A 17754-nucleotide genomic window follows, 5' to 3' on the forward strand; every position below is an offset into this window, starting at 1 on the left:
ACAGTACTATGAGCTCCCACCTCTGTGAAAAGATAAATGAGCCTTCCATCTCTCAGCCTATCCACAGCATCATTGCTGGGTACAAACACAGTGAAGGGGCCTGGTCCATCCAGTATTGCAGGCAGGCCACAGTTCTGCAAAAGCAACGGAAGATTTCATCATGGATCTAACATGGATTACTGAGGGGGGTCCAGCAGAAGTGAGAGGAAATATTAAACAGCTCACTAAAGGCAGAGCTGTTGTAAAGTAAAATGTGCAAGAGGCAACTGGACACCAGGGACAGGTGTGTGACAGAACAGAAGTGTAAGTGCCACAAAACCACAGCTGGGACAAGGAAGACACTGGTGGGAGCGCAGCAAATATGAACAAGGGAATTCTGGGCTAATGCTCCCTGTATGCTTTAAACACACAGAGACTCAACTGTGGTCAAGAACTAAACATGCTTTGGAAAACAGCTCTGCAGGGACAAGGGGAAGATGGGAAAGAGGCATGTACCCTTGCTGCTTGTGTCAGATCCCCTACAAATGTGAAAACTCTAATATTTTCCATTACATTTGCTTAGGTAAAATAAGACAATGAAAATCAAAAATAGCACAGAATAAAATATCCAGAAGGAAAGCTGAACCACTGAGATGTATTTAAATGCTTTTCAAAAATCCCCCCAAATCAGCAGAAGGCTTTGTATAGCAGCAATACCACAGCTTCCTGGGCAGATACAAACTTGCTTACCTCCAGTATTGTTTCAAATCTACTGAAAATCTCCATTGAGGCAAGGATCTCACCAATGGTTTTCTGCAAGAAGATACAAAGAGGAAAAACATGGCTGGGGCTGAAGCCAGGCCTGAGCACATACTGGAATGCCAAGCTTGTGGTTTGCATGTAAAGATCTACAGGAGACCATCATCCTCAAAGAGATGGGCACAATCCAATGATTATTTGTTCTCATTTAACACACAGACAACTTTTTGATTAATTTCAAAATGCACTACAGACCAATTAAAGAAAATCTTTGTTTGATTTTTATGTGAAAAATGCTTTTCAATACTAGTCCTGTAAGATACATATTCTGTAAGATACAGCAGCAGAAAAGCTCATTTGCTGATTTTATTCATGAAAGTAGAGTTCTTTTCTCATCCAAGCACTGTAAAAGCATCATTGCAAGATTTTTATCTGGCTTATGCAGTACTATTAGCTACTTTTAAAGGTATTTTAATAATACCTAACAGGCCTAATTGGAAATGAAAACAAAATAAATAGCCTTTTCCCTTTTAAAAAAAAACCTCACTGATTTGGAAGATTCATGATGAAAATTGCTTTTTAAAAAGTGTTCATTCTCCTGCTCCATAAAAGAAAATAAATATGAATGCTTCTGTACCTGTGGGTTTCTGAGGTTGTCAGGGGTGGTTTTTTTCCTGAGGCTGTTGACAATATGTATGATGCCATTGGCTGCTGGGAGGTTTGATTGCAAGATGTTGTACAGTTCCCCTGGCAGATCTTGATACCGGAAAGATTTTATGTATGTCTGGGTGATAATAAAAATAAAAATAAAAATAAAAATTTATTTACTTGTGGCACATCTGTGTTACCATGATACAGCTATAAATCAGTCCTTATGGCTCAGCAAGGGGAAGGCACAGCCAGAGTTACTCTTGAAAAAATAAATGTAAGGGATGGCCTGGGTGTAAGACAAGCACCCCACCCTATTGAGTTTGGGTGACATTTTGATCCCGAGTGGTACTTTCAAGTCTTAATACAGAAAAATGACCTCATCTGGGACACCCTGCTCCAGAATGAAGTTTGAGTGTGAGCAGTGCTTGATCACAGCTCTGGATTACAAAAGGATGCCCTGACCACCACATAGCTGATTTGGAGGCAATCCTGGAAGTACAGCCTTGACCGCAGCTTTTATTGGCTCATTGTGCCTACAGGGAGTATGCATAACAAAGCCAGAGCAGTCAGGCTCACTGAATTACGAGGCAGGTGTCTGGTCCCTCCACTTTGTATGGATCCATGCCCTGCAGCCTGGTGTGGGAGGGTGTCCCAAGGTTAACCTGCAAAGCAAGCATCCAAGCCTTGGTGCTGCAGCCCTGATTTAAGCTGTGCTTTCCTGTGCCCTTCATTTTACCATGTGCATTTTGAATTGCTCCTCCCTGCCCTAAACTTCAGTTCATATCACTGAGGACTCAGTCTGAAACAAAGGAAGGGGAGTGCAGACTTCCCAGATCAAAAAGATCCTAAGTAAACAAACAGGAAAGAATTTTTAAAGGAGCATTGACACATTTAGTTCGGATTCCCCTGCTCCCAGTAGTGCTTTGTCCTTTTGATGTATTATGACCTAGACCTCAAGGCCAAGGCTGGATCCTCAGAGAGGAAACACAGGGCTCTCTCCCTTGGCCACCTGTGGGCTTGCAGGAAAGGTCCAGGATGGAGAGAGAGAGCAGTGGATACTGGAAAATGTGAGTCAATTGGAAAAGGAAAAAAGAGCCTTCCACGTCAGAACACAACAATGAAAACTTCTTTGCTAGGAGGACTAAGAAAAATATAATGGAGAGGAAAAGAGAAACTAGGAGAGGAAATATTCATCATGTGTCTGTGTCCAAGCACACAAACTCCAAGGGAGCATTCAGTCTGAAGAGAGACTTTGTTGCCTCTTCCACATCAGCCACATGGATATTGTAGCTGCTGATGGTGTAGGGAAGAGGTCTCTTCTCCGGAACATTATGCATATAGAGAGCATGGAAAGACCATTCACATGTCAGATTCTTGGTTGTCTGTGAGACAGGAGATGTGGTTGCTTGGTGTGTCTGGTCTTTAATCACCTTGCTTTAGACTACACAAAGGAGCTTCTTGTTTTGATCACAGCAAAAGGTTTTCTGGTGAAGAAAGCCCATCAAGGAGACCATGCTCAAGCTCCAGCCTGTCCTATGTGAAAACAGTGCCCCAGGCCTTCAGGAGTTCCTCACCTGGCTAGTGAATGTCAGCTGATGTCCTGACAAGGTCCACATAGTCTTGGCTTTTATCATGTCTTCTATCAAGTGCAGACCAGGAACAATGTGCATTCTGCACAACTGCTCAGCAGCCGTGTCCTTTGGGGAGGAAAGCCCACACAAAAAAGAAAAATGACATGTTCTTTCAAAAACTTCATTTACCACAACACCCACCACCTTTCTCCCAGCTAATACACACAGAGAAATTCTTAGCATACAAGACTGAGACAATTCCTCTTCATTTTGATTCACTGGAGTAGCACTCTGGCAAAAACTCTCCCATTTTTCTGCACATCCAAGAGGGAGACTGATTAACCTGCAAATGACTTTAGAGGAATCCCCTGGACAGAAACCAATTGGACTTGGACAAATTAAAAATTATCCTTGCATGCTGCAGATTATAAAATTTGCTGAAGTTCCCCAAGAGCAATCTTTGCCTGTGCTGGACCATGCAGGTGGTCCAATCTGCTGAAATTACATTTAGCTTCTTCCTTTCTTCTCTGGGTTTACCATCACTGCTGTTTTTTAGAACAATCTTCAGTCAACACTGATTTAGGTAGAACTGATCCTTGGAGGAACAGGTCAATAGGTAACTTGGGGGCCTTTCCTGATATATTTTCTATGGATCCAGAAGTTAGTATTTTTAACCATAGTTTGAGATTCCAATACTTTGGTGTAATACTTGGCCCCTTTAGAAAATCACACCCTCAGATAGTAAAAAGCCACTTTAAGTTTTAAGAACAGTCATACATAAGAGTGACTTTCCTGACATTAAAAACAAACAAAAAAACCTCTGTCAGTATTGAAGAAAGAAATAGAGTTTTTAAAAATAATGTGAGGGATGTAACCTCCTCTATAAGGCTACAACTTAACCAGACAATGAAAAGTATTCCCAAGAGATATTTCTATAAATAGTGCATGCCAAAGTTCCTCTCTTGTGTCAATCAGTTTTTACAGGCTGCAGAGCTGAAGCAGGAAAGGAACTTTAAGACAAAAATTTGCTAAAACCAAGAAAACTTACATTGAATTCCATTCTATCAAGAATGGGAAGAAGGGATGGTACAAAGACTGTGAAGGGCCCATATTTAGTCAGCAATGTTGAGCACCCAGAAGCTGTAAAAAGAGGGGCAGTGTGAAGTAGTTAGGCACACTGTGGTTAGTTTAACCACAGCAATAAATATTCCTCTTGTTAACAGCACAATTCAATCTACATAGTATCAGCCTGGTGCAAGCAACAAGTATTCATTTACAAGGAAGCAGAGGGAGTTTGGCACTGCTACCCTGTCCCCAGCTTGCTCCATCCCCCAAGCAAAATAAAAAAGCATTTACCAAACATTTTCTTGGCGACGTTTAGCTTCCTTATAAACCTTCCTCGCAAATTCTGCTGATTTATCTCACCCAAGAGATCTTTATAGCAGCTTCTCCCATCTCCAATCTCCCCTTCTTTGCACACACAGCTATGAGGCAAGGATGAAACATAACAAACCATTGTAAACCAGTTTGCAGCACATTCAACAATTGCCAAGTAGAACAACATGTCAGTATCTACACTTGAAAGAACAATCCCAGTTCTCACATCATAGAATCATAGGATGGTTTGGGTGGGAAGGAACCTTAAAGATCACCGAGTTCCAACCTCCCTGCCATGGGCAGGGACATCTTCCACTAGACCAGGTTGCTCAGGGCCCCACCCAACTTGGCCTTGAACTCTTCCAGGGATGCTGAGTAACTTCTGCCTAAATTGAGTGACAGGAAAAAGAGTCACATTTCTGCCAGGAAAGCCAATTTGTATATCTACCCAAAGAGAATGGAAATGTATCTTTCTCAGATACAAACAACATAAGGATTGTCTGCTCTAAAGTTCAGAGTACAGATTGCCACAATATAATTATTGACACCTTTTTAATTAGATATTTAGTCAGCTGTAGTAATTTCAGCATCCAAAAATCTGAGGTAATGCATAAAACCCACAGGCTAAGTGATGATCTATCAAACAGCTCCTGTGTGACCCCTTGGCTGCAGTGAGAAGCCAGCCCAAGCACACCAGGTAGCTACAGTTCATCTGGAGCTCACTGAGGGGCTCAAACAGGTTAATGACTTTTCCAGAAAAGCTTATCTACATGTGAAAATCTCTGTCCTGGTTCACACGGGTTTGCAGTCATCACTCAGAGACTACCAAAGCTGTTTTTTCCCGTTTGGGCTTTGTCCAAGTATCAGCTCTGCTCTTTCTGTGTCAGCCATGCAAAGACATGTGACACAGGGGAGGAATTTGACTCCACTCCAGCCTCAGAGGGCTCAGTGCCAGCTGCTGGGGAACAGATCTGTAAGGCAGGGACTGCACTGAACACTGTGTCCTGCACCGTGCTAGCACATCTTCAGAAAGGGAAGCCACTGTGTTTCAGTCTTGGCCTGGAGCACACAATGAGCAAGTGGATGCTAATAGTTTTAACAGCATTGGAGAAGGAAAGATCAAGGAGATAGGATTGCTCTTTCCCTCTTCAGTGTCTCAGAGAAACTCTACCTTTTCTTGAAAATTCTCAGGGAAGCTTTTTCTGGTGTTTGAGAAGCCATTATGAAAAAATGATCCTCTATCCAGCCATATTTCCCATCTAATGGGTACAAACTGATAGGTGTTTTGCTCCAAAGGACTATGTGAGGTCTGGTATTTCCTCACTCAACTTACCCCTTCTCTGTCACTCTGCAACTCTAATTTATTTATTGCTTACAGACCCAACTGGGAGAAGAAACAAAGTCTTATTCCTCATTATCAAATATGTGCAAATGTGAGCAAACAACCACACATCTCCCTTTTAATGATTGATTATTAACTTCTACCACCACTAGCTTGGGGAGCTACACCTCCAGCTCACATCAAAGAAGACTTTGCCACCGCAGATTTAAAGCATTTTGTGACCCATGTGCAATAATTTACAATGACTGATGTCAAACTCTACTTTCAGTAGGTTTGGTACAAACAGGTTCTTCTCAAAGGGTGACTCTGGCCTGTACTCCTGAGATCACCCTCCATTTCTTCAAAATTCAGCTCATCCAAACCAAGTTTCCATTCTAGCTGCAGAATAAGCTCCTTCATTTGCAGTTTTCAAAGTGGCTTACCTAGGAGTCCCCTGGGAGTTAATTTCACACGTGGCGGTCACGTCGCAGAAGTACTGCCGGCAGTCGCTGGGAAATGCCGAACACTCGGATGAAGGAGGTCTCCTACTCATGCCAGGCTTGCAAACACACGTTGCCTAAGGGAAGGCAACACAGTGATCACAGAGCTGCACTCACCATCTTTTACCCTGTGAGTTATCCTACAAAAGAGCTGCCTGGTTTCCCTTTGCAAAATCTCAGGTGAGGAGAACAGATTTGACCAACACATTCATCAGTTCATGTGAAGATCTTCTCCCTTGGCCAATTTTGTTTGTTATTGCCCTTACCTCTCCTGGACGTCTGTAAACACAAGTTGTAGAGTTTTCTGGGCAGCCTCCATTGCTGTCAGCACAAGGGTTGATGGGCTGGCAAATCTTTCCATCTCCTTGAAATCCTTCTTTGCAGGTACATTCATATGTACGAGATCCAAGAACTTTGCATACAGCAAAGGGGGAACATGGAGAAGGAGCACAAGGATCCTGAGCTGCAATTAAAGATATTAGAGGTGAGCAGAACCAAACTTCTGTTTTCAAAACAGCACTTAATTCAGCACAGCACATTGCAAGGAATGGAAAGAATGGAGCATAAGGAATTTGTACTGTTAAACTTCTAAAATTTCACAGGGAAATGAAATCATTCCAGACAGCAGACATTTGGGGGTTTTTATTCTGAGGAATTTGGATGACACATTTTTCATGTTGCTTCAGTAACAGAAGTGTGAGTGACAGAGGATGCTTGGATTGGTTCTGAATTTGCATCATATCTGAGGATACAGAAACTGCAGTTTGGTCAGCAAAGCCTGTAAAGACCCAGTGAAAACATCTACCATAGCTAGCTCATCACATGCATCTTATCAACATTCTTTTAAGGAAACCAATTCAAAACCTTAAATTTGAAATCAGTGAAGAACTCCTTGGACTCCACACCTTATTATTTTAACTGGTTCAGACTCACCAACATCCTGCTGTCACTACTTAGTGCATAATTATAAGTGAGTTCTGGATGGAACTTGCAACTTTAATTCACTTTTTGCTTTTATGACCAAGTGAGAGGAGAGCCAAAAGCTTAGCCCTTAATCTTATGGGTATTCCTGAAAAAAATGGGTTTTTGACCTCTGCAGTGAAGTGGGCATTGTGTTCACAGTAACCAAACCCCTCTGCAGACAGCAGTGTGACAGGATTTTTCCAAACAGGACCATTTAGGGTGACAGAGAAGTTTCTCACCTTGGCAAGTGCTGCCCTGTTTTCTGTAGCCCAGCTTGCAGTCACACAGGGCTGTGCCGTCCCTCACCACACACTCGCTGTTGGCCTCGCACGTCACACCTTTGCAAAGGGGGAGCTCTGCAGTCACACAGCAAAGAGAGTTTCCCTTTGAGCATGTAGGGCACTGGTAGGAGATATAATTCACCTTACACAGTATCTGGGAATAAAGGCAAACATGGTTTCCGAGGACCCCAAGCTGGCACAAAAGCCAGAGGATATGAGCAGTGCAGGCAGCTCTAAGCTCCTGGCAGCCTAGGTAGTCAGGCCCTCCAAGGCTGAGAGAAGAGATCTAGCTGGTGTCCAGAGAAAGAACAGAGGCATACAGAGATGGTACATCCTAACCCCTGTCACAAAGGGGGGAGTAGACCCCAGCTCTTCCCTCTATCTTGATCTTCAATGCTCAAATCATCTTTCCTCTACATTCCCAACCTATTCAGTGCCACCCTGCCCCTTTAGGAACAGCCAAGCCCATACCATAGGGCTGCTCTCCCAGCCCCTCTGCAGGTACCAGTGTGTTTACCTTGGTCACACCTGGGGCCTGTGTAGCCTCCATGGCACGTGCAGCTCCCGTTCCCAGCGACGCCGCTGTTGCATTCCCCGTGCACACAGTCACACTCTGCAAGGGAAGTACAGACAAAGCTTCAGCCCTTTGGCTGCCAGGCAATGCACAGGGCTCCAGGAACACACTGGCCAGCTGCCCTGGCACTTGGCGTCCTGATTTCCCACCAATAATCCACTAGCTCCTTTGAAAATATGACCATGCCAGTCAGAGCTTTGAGGGGGTAAATTGCATGTCCTGGACTCAAGAAGATGAGGTAAGAGCAGCCCCGAATGCAAGACCAGACCAGCTTTTCAAGTGTGTGTTTTAACACATGGGCACAACCTCCAAGATCACACCTATCTCATCTGTGTGGACACAAGGAAGCAGGAGCTAGACAAAGAGGGCTCTTGTAACAACCAGGCTGCACTGCCACAATTCACTTCCCAAAGTGCCATACATGAGAGGCAGCACAGTGTGTAATCATTTTTTTATAGAGGAAGGAAGGAAAAAGCTGGGAGACAAGTGGAGCTGTTATAGGAGTCTGAAAAACAGTTGGGAAGCGAGTGTGGGTTGTTTTAGGGATGTAGGTAATGGCCTGGCTAGAAAGAAAGAGGAAAGTGGGACAGCCTGGGTAAGGGGGGAGAGAGAGATTTACAACAGGAAAAATGACTGTTTGAGTGAGATACTGAGGATTATTTATTTAGTGGGACAGTGCAGAAGGGCACAAAGACAAAATGCCCAGACACCGCTATTGAACACTGCCAGCTCTCTGTCACCTTCCCCCTTTCCAGCACCTTCCTCACTCAATCTCTTCCTCCTCCTTCCTTTCTTGTTTTCAGTTATTTTTGTGGAGGTTTCACTTGAATGACTTGTTCTTACCTGACTGACAGTCTGGGCCAAAACGATTTTCATCCCGGCAGTTCTGGCAGCCATAGCCACTGTATTGCTCCTAGAAGGGCCCCAAAATGAGTCAGGTATTATTTTTCTGTATCATTCTATTGTTTCACACACCATTATAGTTTAAAGTCTCTCCCCATTTTTGATTTTCTGTGATATCTGAAGCAAGACAGTGAAGAAAACTGATCTGCTCAATGCTCCAGTACTAACCAGCCCCCGTGGCAAAGGAGATTCCAGTGTAAGCTGACACACAGAGGGCATGCAAATGCCAGGAAACTCTGCTGGGCACTGAGCAAATAATGTCCTAATTAGAGACAGACAGGAAAGTTCCAGCTGCATCTTGATATCTCTCTGTAAAAGGAATCTGGAGGTCATTGATACCAGTGGGATTTTTTACACTGAATTTACAGGGCTCAGGGACTTTCAGCATACATTTTCGTTGATATAAGGTGTCTTTGAGTTAAATCCAAAATCAACTTTTCTCAAACACGAGTCCAAGAGGTAGGATTTGAGCTGTTAATTAAGGGTGTTGTAAAAATACACAGTTCATCAGGGAAAGTTTCAAGTCTAACACTGATTCATTACCCTATACATTTTAGCAGCACTGCTCAATTCAACTCAATTCAATTGTTTATACTTAGGTTGTACTAAGTCTGGAGTAGTAAAGAAAAAAGAAAAAAATATCTGCCCTAAATTCTTTCTCATATCTCCTGTTTTTCCTGAGAGAGGGAGCCTCTGCCTACCTGGGTACAGCTCATTAACAGCCAAGTGTCTCAGGGCTTCTTACAGCCATAGACAGATACAATTATTTCAACTGATCAGGGGTTAAATTAATGCAATTCTTTCCTTATTTCACCCTTGAGATTCTTCCCATCTCCACACCATCACCAACAGTGTTTTAGTGCTGTTGCTGACAACAGCAATGCTGCAGGAAAACCACAGACACTGATGCTGGGATGAGAGGAGCTGCAAATGCCTTCCAGGCAGAAGGGCAGCCTACACCCAGAGCTCCTGCACAGACACACACAAACAACTCCCTCTGACAAAGCACATCACCCTCAGAGAAAATCATGCCCTCACCTTGCAGATGCAGGTCCCATTCTGCTGTATACCATCCAAACACCTCCCGTGGCCATTGCAGGGATTTTCAGAGCCACCAGGACACTCTAGCAGGTAAGAGACAGGACAGATGAGATTAAATTGAACAACCAACACCTTCCCATCTCCTCCTGCCCCAGGTATTCCAGCTGTACAAAACAAAGGCCAATTCACCTGCAAATTATCCAGCATGCCTAACACTGGCCTAGAGGTGAAAGGTCTAAGGAAAAGTCCCAACAAGCCCCAACTAACTTTCAACGAAGGCACTGAAACATTTTTTGAGGTTGGGCCACTGCTGCCAGCAGCACTGAGAGGTGAGGGCAGTTCCGGAACTAGGAACAGACAGGAGCCTGCTTTGCAAAGACACCGAGCATTTTCAGCTCTCCTTGACTTCATGGAGAGCTGGAAGTGTGCCCAGAAAAACAGGGTCTCCACTTCTTTAGAGTGGAGTACCTCCAAATCCTGAGGACTATTTCTGATAATTCTGAAATCTGTGATTTCTCACAGAATAGTTCCTTATTCAAAGCTGGCATGAGAACAGGCTCAAGCACTCAAACAGTCTCCTATTTTCTGCAGAACTGGAGGAGACCTTTCCATATTCTGTCAGTCAAACATGTGAGAAATGTTCAGCTACGTAGGTCTTGATTTTGGATTTTTGAGACAAGACAAAACAAATTCTCATTACTTGGCATAAATCTGAGTGGGAGTTCTGTGATTGTTATTTTCACCTTGGGTTGGAATTGCTAAGTATTTTCTGTGGCTGAACAGCTGACTGACTCCAGACTATAGAGCAGCACATGTGGCACACGCGCTGCAGACAAGAGGGATATCAGAAAGATCTTCCTCTTCCTTTGGAAACTTTTGCAAAGAGGAACAAAAACATCCCTTTCCAGAAGTTTATTTTTATAGAAGAGACAAAAGGAAGTTCCACCACAGGAGGTTATGTTATGTGTTAAATGTAAGGGGATTCAACTCATCTGGAGCAAAGAGATTATGTGCTGAACAGACAGATATGCTCCCAGACAAATAATGGAGACTGTGTGAGTGTTCAAAGAATAATGAAGAATAATCACCTCAGTATATATTTAATGCCTCCTATTAAAACTGGTTTGACCTGTTCAACAGCTGGAGGTTGTCATAAAAAACCTCAAAACTTACCATAGCACTCTGTACCCCAGAATCCTGGACAGCATTTTCTCTCCTCAATTTCCTTCTGACACACGCGATGGCACCCTGGCAGCGAAAGGGTATTTTCTCCTAACTTGACAGAGTATCTTAAAAAGAATAATCCAAGATTATTATTATACCTCAAACCCAACACAGACCCGCTGGAGGGTTTCTAGGCAATCCCACTGCAGTGCCCTGAGCTCTGAAGGGAAGGCAGGGCCCTCATCCCCTGTTCCATGCAGACACACAAGAGGTTTCACTCCAGTTATGTCTTCTCTAAAGAGACTCATTGATTTGAGCCTCAGAGATTGGTTAGAAGAAACCTGTCTGGGACTGGGCATGAGACGGGATCTTGCATCAGGAATGAAACTTTGGGTGCTGAAGGGTTAAACAGCACAGGAAAAAAGGTAGGATTTCCAGAGTGACTCAGCATTCAACTTCACATCTAAAATAAATTTGAAAGAACAAAATCTCTTTTCAGGACTCATCCCTTTATGTCTTTTACTAAAGACTCCAGATCAAGATGCTATAAATTTGGATTTAATAGCCATATTATTCACAGATTCTCTATTAAATCTTAGTCAAATGCCTTAAATCCCCCAAGGAAGCATCTTCTTTTCAGCCCATCATCCCTCCCCTCTACACACAGGGTGAGTCCTTGGTGGCAGTGACTCTTGTTCTGCACGTACACAGTAAAAACTATTCTTGGGTCTGTCCAACAACCACCACAAGAGTAGATAACACTCAGAAAAGCTGCATAGACTCACATTATTCTTACACTTCATTTTATTTTTGGCACCACATCCTTCCCAAAAGGAACTTGGAAATTGTCTAATAGCATTGCTGCTTTGGCTTCATCTGACTCCTGTGTGTGTGCAAAAACTGCTATAAACTACAAAACTGTCACCACTATTTTTAAAGTATTTTGAGAGAATCAGAGAAAGAGCAGACAATGGGGTTTTGTATTAGCAGTTAACATTCTCTGCTGAATACATACACAAACAATAATCTATAGTGTTTCATTTTACAAAAGCCTCCTAGTAAATTCAGTTTTCCTTCATTCTTTTCCTACCTGCCAAGCTCAACAGAGTATGAGCAAGGAACACATGAACAAGCAATTGTCATAAAGTGAAATAGGAAGGTTAAAAGTTCAGAGGATTATTGCTGGAAGCTGGGAGGATATACAAGGGGAACTATCATTAATTTTTTTTCTTAACAAGCCACTAAGGAATTCTGGGTCTGAAACAGGTTTTTATGCTAGACAGACCTCTGTTTAAATTGCTACAGCAGGATTAACAAACTCGGGTTATTTGGGGCAAGTTAAGAGGTTATTGTCATTTAATTTGTTCTGTGTATGTAGAACCTGCCCAGCCAAAAGTCTATGGAATTTGTAGAGAGACAAAAGCAACAATAATAGGGGCCATAAACCCATCTGAAACAGAACTCCAGGGACCTTTACAGCTCAAAACCACGTATGTGTTCTCCTGAAGAGCACACTGCTTCCTGCTAGAAGGGCTGCACCAAAAGCATAACACAGTTAGGAAACAGGCCTTACCTGCAGTCTCTCACCCCTGGTCTTTGGGTGGTCCTTAACCAGCCTCTTGGACACAACATTTTAGGCACTGCAGCACAAGAAGTACACGCTGTATTCAAGGTGAACGTCGTCTTGACATTACATCGCATGGATTTTAACTTAAAAAAAAAACAGCACAGAAATAGCCCCAGATTAAATTGTTATCCCAGGCACTTATCTTGCCAATCTTGGAATATCTTTATCAAGTTGCACCATTAGTTAGATATCACTGGGGAGGGCAGTGGCCAGTGCAGCACATTCTCCCATGGACTAAACCCTCCTGCCAAGGTGCTGCATGCTTGGATCCACTGGATCTCAACTAGAAGCAACAGGACAGATCACAGCTATGTTATCCTTCCCCTATGACCCACAGCAAAATTTCTAACCATTTCTAAAATAACCACAACTCTGCATTGCTAATTTCAGCTGATCTTTTACAAGCATATGATAGTGGTGTGTGAGGACAACCCCTAAATTAATAACTCTTGCCAGAAGACACTGAATTAAAAGGCAACACAGCATTTATCTTTTCCATGCCACTGATAAAATCCAGTTCATTGCTGTTCCCTGGATCTGCAGAGCTGGCTGTGTTAGTTCAGTCTATTTCCCAGAGCCAGGAGTTGCTCACAGAAATATTTCTCATGGCAACTGCCTGTGAGAAGGCACAGGGAGGTGGATGAAAAGGAAAGGTGCTCTGCACCTCTCTGAACTCCTTGATGCTTTGACCTCAGGTGAGAAGGACTCCATAAACATTGGCATGAAGATCAGGTAGGACACTTGGATATACCACATGGCTGGTGAATAAATCAGTAGGTCCTTCCACCCAACCAGAATGACTTTAGGGGTTTGGTTTTCCTCGCAGGGCTTTCCTCCACCCCTGCACAACCTTGTTTTTCCAACTAAAACACAGATAACAAAGTACAGCCTCAAGAGTGAATGATCATCATCACATGCCAACCTGTCATTAAAACTTGTGATTTTGCTCCAAAAGCATTTCCTTGAATTTCTAAACTTCTGGAAACAAGCAACTGCATGGAAACCTCATTGGTAATTTTGAAAAAAGACTGTATTTGCCACTGCTGATGACAGAGAAAAGCTGGGAAGCATGAGCTGTGTATGCCCCAGAAGGTCATTGACTGGAAAAAACCCAGAGCTCATCTCAGCTCTGCTTCTACAGGCATTGTATTTTCTAAAAATAAAAACATTATATCAAATTTTGGGAGAGGCCTTGATCTGGAATTTTGAAGCCAATCCTGAACAATGCTGCTAATGCAGCAGCCCTCCTGTCCCCAGAACTCCTTGTTTTGGATTCCCATCAGCAATCTCAGCTTTGCTTCCTCTGAACTTAAGCCCAAATACATACATTTGCCTCAAGGCAAGGCAGGAAGCCCATGGCTTCCCATCAGTTATCAAGAGCTCAGGAAGGCCCTCCCAGATGATAGGCAGCAGACCCTGTCAGGAAAACCTCCTGAGAGATAACCCTCAACTCTCAAGTCCACAGAAACACATCCCTGGAATATTTCCTGACTCTTTCCCTCTGACTGGAGCTGTTGAGCTTTTGCTCATGTTTATGGATCTACCTTCTGCAGCCATACATGCAAGAATGCTGCCCGGTGAAGAAAATTATTTCTGTGGCTGTGGTTGCCCTTCCCATGGATATTACCTTCTAGCTGTGCTTCTGAGGCTTTCCTACCATACAGCAACCTCCAGTTCCCCTGGCAGCAGAATCCCCAAAACCACTTATGTCAAGGACTCCCTTGCAGTATAAAGAGCTCAAAACCAATCTGAGATCCACCAACTCCATCTCTCCTGTGAGCACCAGCTCACCAGCTTTACTGATATTATCCAGTGGAACAGAGATCAGCTTTGCTGTTCCTTATGCACAGAGCAGGCAGAGGAGATTTCCCATTTTTCATGGAGCAAAGCAGGGAAGAAGACAAACAATATGGATGAACAAACAAGGTGCTGCCTCCAGAGCACTCTGCCTCTAAAGACCAGCAGGGCCATCGATGGGGTCACCATCTGATTGGATTTCAAATGAGGACTCCAGATTAAAGCTGGCCTTTTGAAAGGAGCCAGTTGAAGACAGGAACATGGGTCTCACAGAGCAGACAGCTCCTGCCTTTTTGGTTTTACCAAATCCCAGCATTAGCCTTTCCTGAGACAATGCCTCAGAAAAAGGAGTGGGAAGATGCCTGAGTAATAAATACAAATGTGGACTCCTTCCTGTGAGTTGGAATTATGCCACAAACCTCTACCAGGTATCTGAGCCATCCTATCTGTATCAAAAAGACCACTAAACAGTAGAGCACAAAACACTAAATTAAAATTCTCCAACCTTCTATTTCATCTCTACTTTCAGGCATCAGACACAGCTGGGCCATTAAATGTGTTCTCTGTCACGGTGGTGCAGGAAGACACCATTACTCATGCATTATTCTATCTCCCTTCTCTTTCCTTCATCAATGTGGCTCCATTTCTCAATGGAAATGAAGAGTGGGAGAGATGGATGTCTGCCATTCCTCCCTGCTGGCATGTTTAATTACTTGCAGACCTCTAAGACAAGACAGTTATTGTGGAATCCCCCCTACCCTACTGGGACACTTGCTAGGCTTAGGCAGCTTTCCAGTAAGACCTTCCCCTTTTTATAAGGAATATGCTTATGTCAGCAGCAACAGGCAGGAGGAAAGAGGAAGAAAACAGCTGAGTGGAAAACTATTAAAAAAAATATTTCCCTTCTAATTTGAGTGACAGAACTGATGAAGCAGCCATTTTCTGGAGAGTTTTGCGTCTTAGGAAAGCAGAAGAGGGAATCAAGGGACATAAATGCAACAGTCTGGATACTCAAATTCTGGAAAGGATGGAAGACAGACAGAAGTTTGAGTCAGAAGTGGCTCCTGGGGCACAGCCTCACGGAAAACAATGATGCACTGCTCCCTTGGGCTTATCTTTGACTGCTGTTCCTAAGAGCAAAGCCACTGGAAAGGAAGCAGCAAGAGGGAATATCTGTCCCTGTGATGCAGCAGTGCTGCCTGGTGACAGTCACTGTTCTGATCAGGTGATGTTGTGAGCCTGGACTGGGTCACAGTTTGTGTACAGAGGAACAGAAAAGGAGGACTGATGCTCTCAAACATCTCCAAAATGAAGTTTTTAAAGCAGAAGACATCCAGCTGTAGCCAAAAGAAGTTAAGAGCCAGGGTGCCTCTGTCTTCCAGGCTGTGCTGTGCTCTCTCCCTGCACTCAAATGCTTGTGCAAGAGCTACCACTGTTCTCTGCACTCAGCTGAGACACATAGAAGCTTCTGGATGCTGCAGTGTTTCCTTCCCTCCTCTCTGAACAGATGTCCCTCACTTCTCAAGTGCTCATTTCTCATACTCCACCTCAAGAGAATAAGCTGGGAACTATTTTGTAAGGGCTAGTTTCATTCCTCTCATTTTCATTCTTTATCTTTTCCTCCCAAACCATAACACAAATCCTTCTGCATGGTAAAAATCTCAAGGAAGAAAGAAAAACATATTTGGACGTCAGTGCTTGGCTCCAACAATCCTGGGAGCCAGTTCTGGAAATAGCCATTATCTAATGAATCACCAAGTTTCCAGGGCATTTGTCCTTTACAAAACAGAGCTGTGGACACATGCTCGAGTCATTATAGTCATGAACCTCCCCAAGTAGTTCTCAGTAACACTTGAGCTGAACAGAGCAGCAGCTCCTGGACACACAAACTCTTCACACTTGTTCAAGGAAGACACTTTGTAACCTGAAGATGAACAATTAAGCTCAGAGATCACAAAACATGAGATTTACTGTTGCCCTGGGTTTCCCAGCTTCTCAGCTGCAGAGCACTGGGAACATGAGGATGCTGAGCCACTCTCCTCATTTCCCACCTGACTTCATTCCTCCTCCAGCACAGCCTGGGATTGGCCTCCTCCCAGCAAAAAACTTCCATGGTTCTCACATCTGCTGCATCTTCCCCAGCCCATAGCAAGAGGTATAAAAAACCAAATCAGACTAACAGTCACTGTCATGTTTGAACCATTAAAGCTGAGCCCTGAGGTCACATCACTGAAAAACAAGCAGCACACAATCTATCTCCTCTCTCAATGGCCCCTGTGAGCCAAGAAAAGCCTCCTGTGGAATCACAGCACTTTTATTCCAATCAGATCCAATGGGTTCTCCAAACTGCCAGAGAAAGCTTCATTAGATCCTCATTTTTCCTTATCTCCCATTATAACCTTGCAAATATTTCTGCTCTTTCCCCATAGAGGGAATTTTTGAGGAAAAAAACCTGTAAGTAAAGTGCTCCAGAGGTGATTCAAAACATTTAACTTCTCTGTAAGTGGGTACTCACTACCTAATAATGTAACTGTTTCATGCCAAGCCAGACTCCTCAGTGATCACAGAGATCAACAGTGTCTCCACGTAGAGAGACCTACATCTCCACTTACAGCAGCTGAAGACATAAGCCCATGCCTCTGAACACAATCTGAAACCCATCTGCCTGGAACCCACATCTCCAGGCAGATGAAATCCACCCCTAGAAACACTTCATGTTTGTGCTCAAGTCACCATAATGGTCCTACAAGCCTTCCCAGTATTCATTTATGGCCCTCTCATGAGAGAGTCTATACAGAAGCTTCCATCCAAAGGTCTGACAATGAAGCATCTTTCCAGTCCTCTGGCTTTTTCTAAATCAAATCCTTAAGACTCACAGGTCTGTCGACTCCCCACAAGGCCCTGCTGTGTCATTCAAGACAAGACAACCCTACACAGGGTGTTTCCCCTCCCCAGGGAATTTCCAAATGCCCCCCACAACTCTGGGCTTAGCAGGCAAGTTCACTCCTCCAACAGCAGGACACGAGGAAGGGGATGGCAGGAGACAATATAAAGTGAATTAGTGTGAATTCCAGCCCACAGGAACTGGGCTGCCTCACTACAGAGTCTAGAGAACGGATCTACAAAGGTATCACACATTCTCCTAGGTGTTGCTGCTAAACACAAGAACAGAGAGGAAGGAATAAAAAGAAAATCAACAAAATTGAAATGAAATGGAAAGTATTCAACAATCCTTACCAAGGAGCT

At 43.7% G+C, this 17754-nt stretch overlaps 1 protein-coding gene across 3 annotated transcripts in view; it reads right to left on the reverse strand.

Moving 5' to 3' along the window:
* The window catches only part of STAB1 (stabilin 1), a 53875-nt gene that overhangs the window by 34430 nt on the left and 1691 nt on the right, over nt 1-17754 (reverse strand). For all 3 annotated transcript variants that reach the window (XM_030956539.1, XM_030956537.1, XM_030956538.1), the window contains exons 3-16: nt 12658-12794; nt 11094-11209; nt 9918-10003; nt 8820-8889; nt 7920-8015; nt 7361-7477; nt 6425-6621; nt 6102-6235; nt 4317-4444; nt 4009-4100; nt 2964-3086; nt 1376-1522; nt 730-792; nt 21-134 (exon numbers count right to left, since the gene is read on the reverse strand). In XM_030956539.1, coding sequence (XP_030812399.1) covers nt 21-134; nt 730-792; nt 1376-1522; nt 2964-3086; nt 4009-4100; nt 4317-4444; nt 6102-6235; nt 6425-6621; nt 7361-7477; nt 7920-8015; nt 8820-8889; nt 9918-10003; nt 11094-11209; nt 12658-12794 — 1620 coding nt within the window. The remainder of the gene's footprint in view (nt 1-20; nt 135-729; nt 793-1375; nt 1523-2963; nt 3087-4008; nt 4101-4316; nt 4445-6101; nt 6236-6424; nt 6622-7360; nt 7478-7919; nt 8016-8819; nt 8890-9917; nt 10004-11093; nt 11210-12657; nt 12795-17754) is intronic.

The sequence above is a fragment of the Camarhynchus parvulus genome, chromosome 12, assembly GCF_901933205.1.
Source record: "Camarhynchus parvulus chromosome 12, STF_HiC, whole genome shotgun sequence".
In the NCBI taxonomy this organism is placed as follows: Eukaryota; Metazoa; Chordata; class Aves; order Passeriformes; family Thraupidae; genus Camarhynchus; species Camarhynchus parvulus.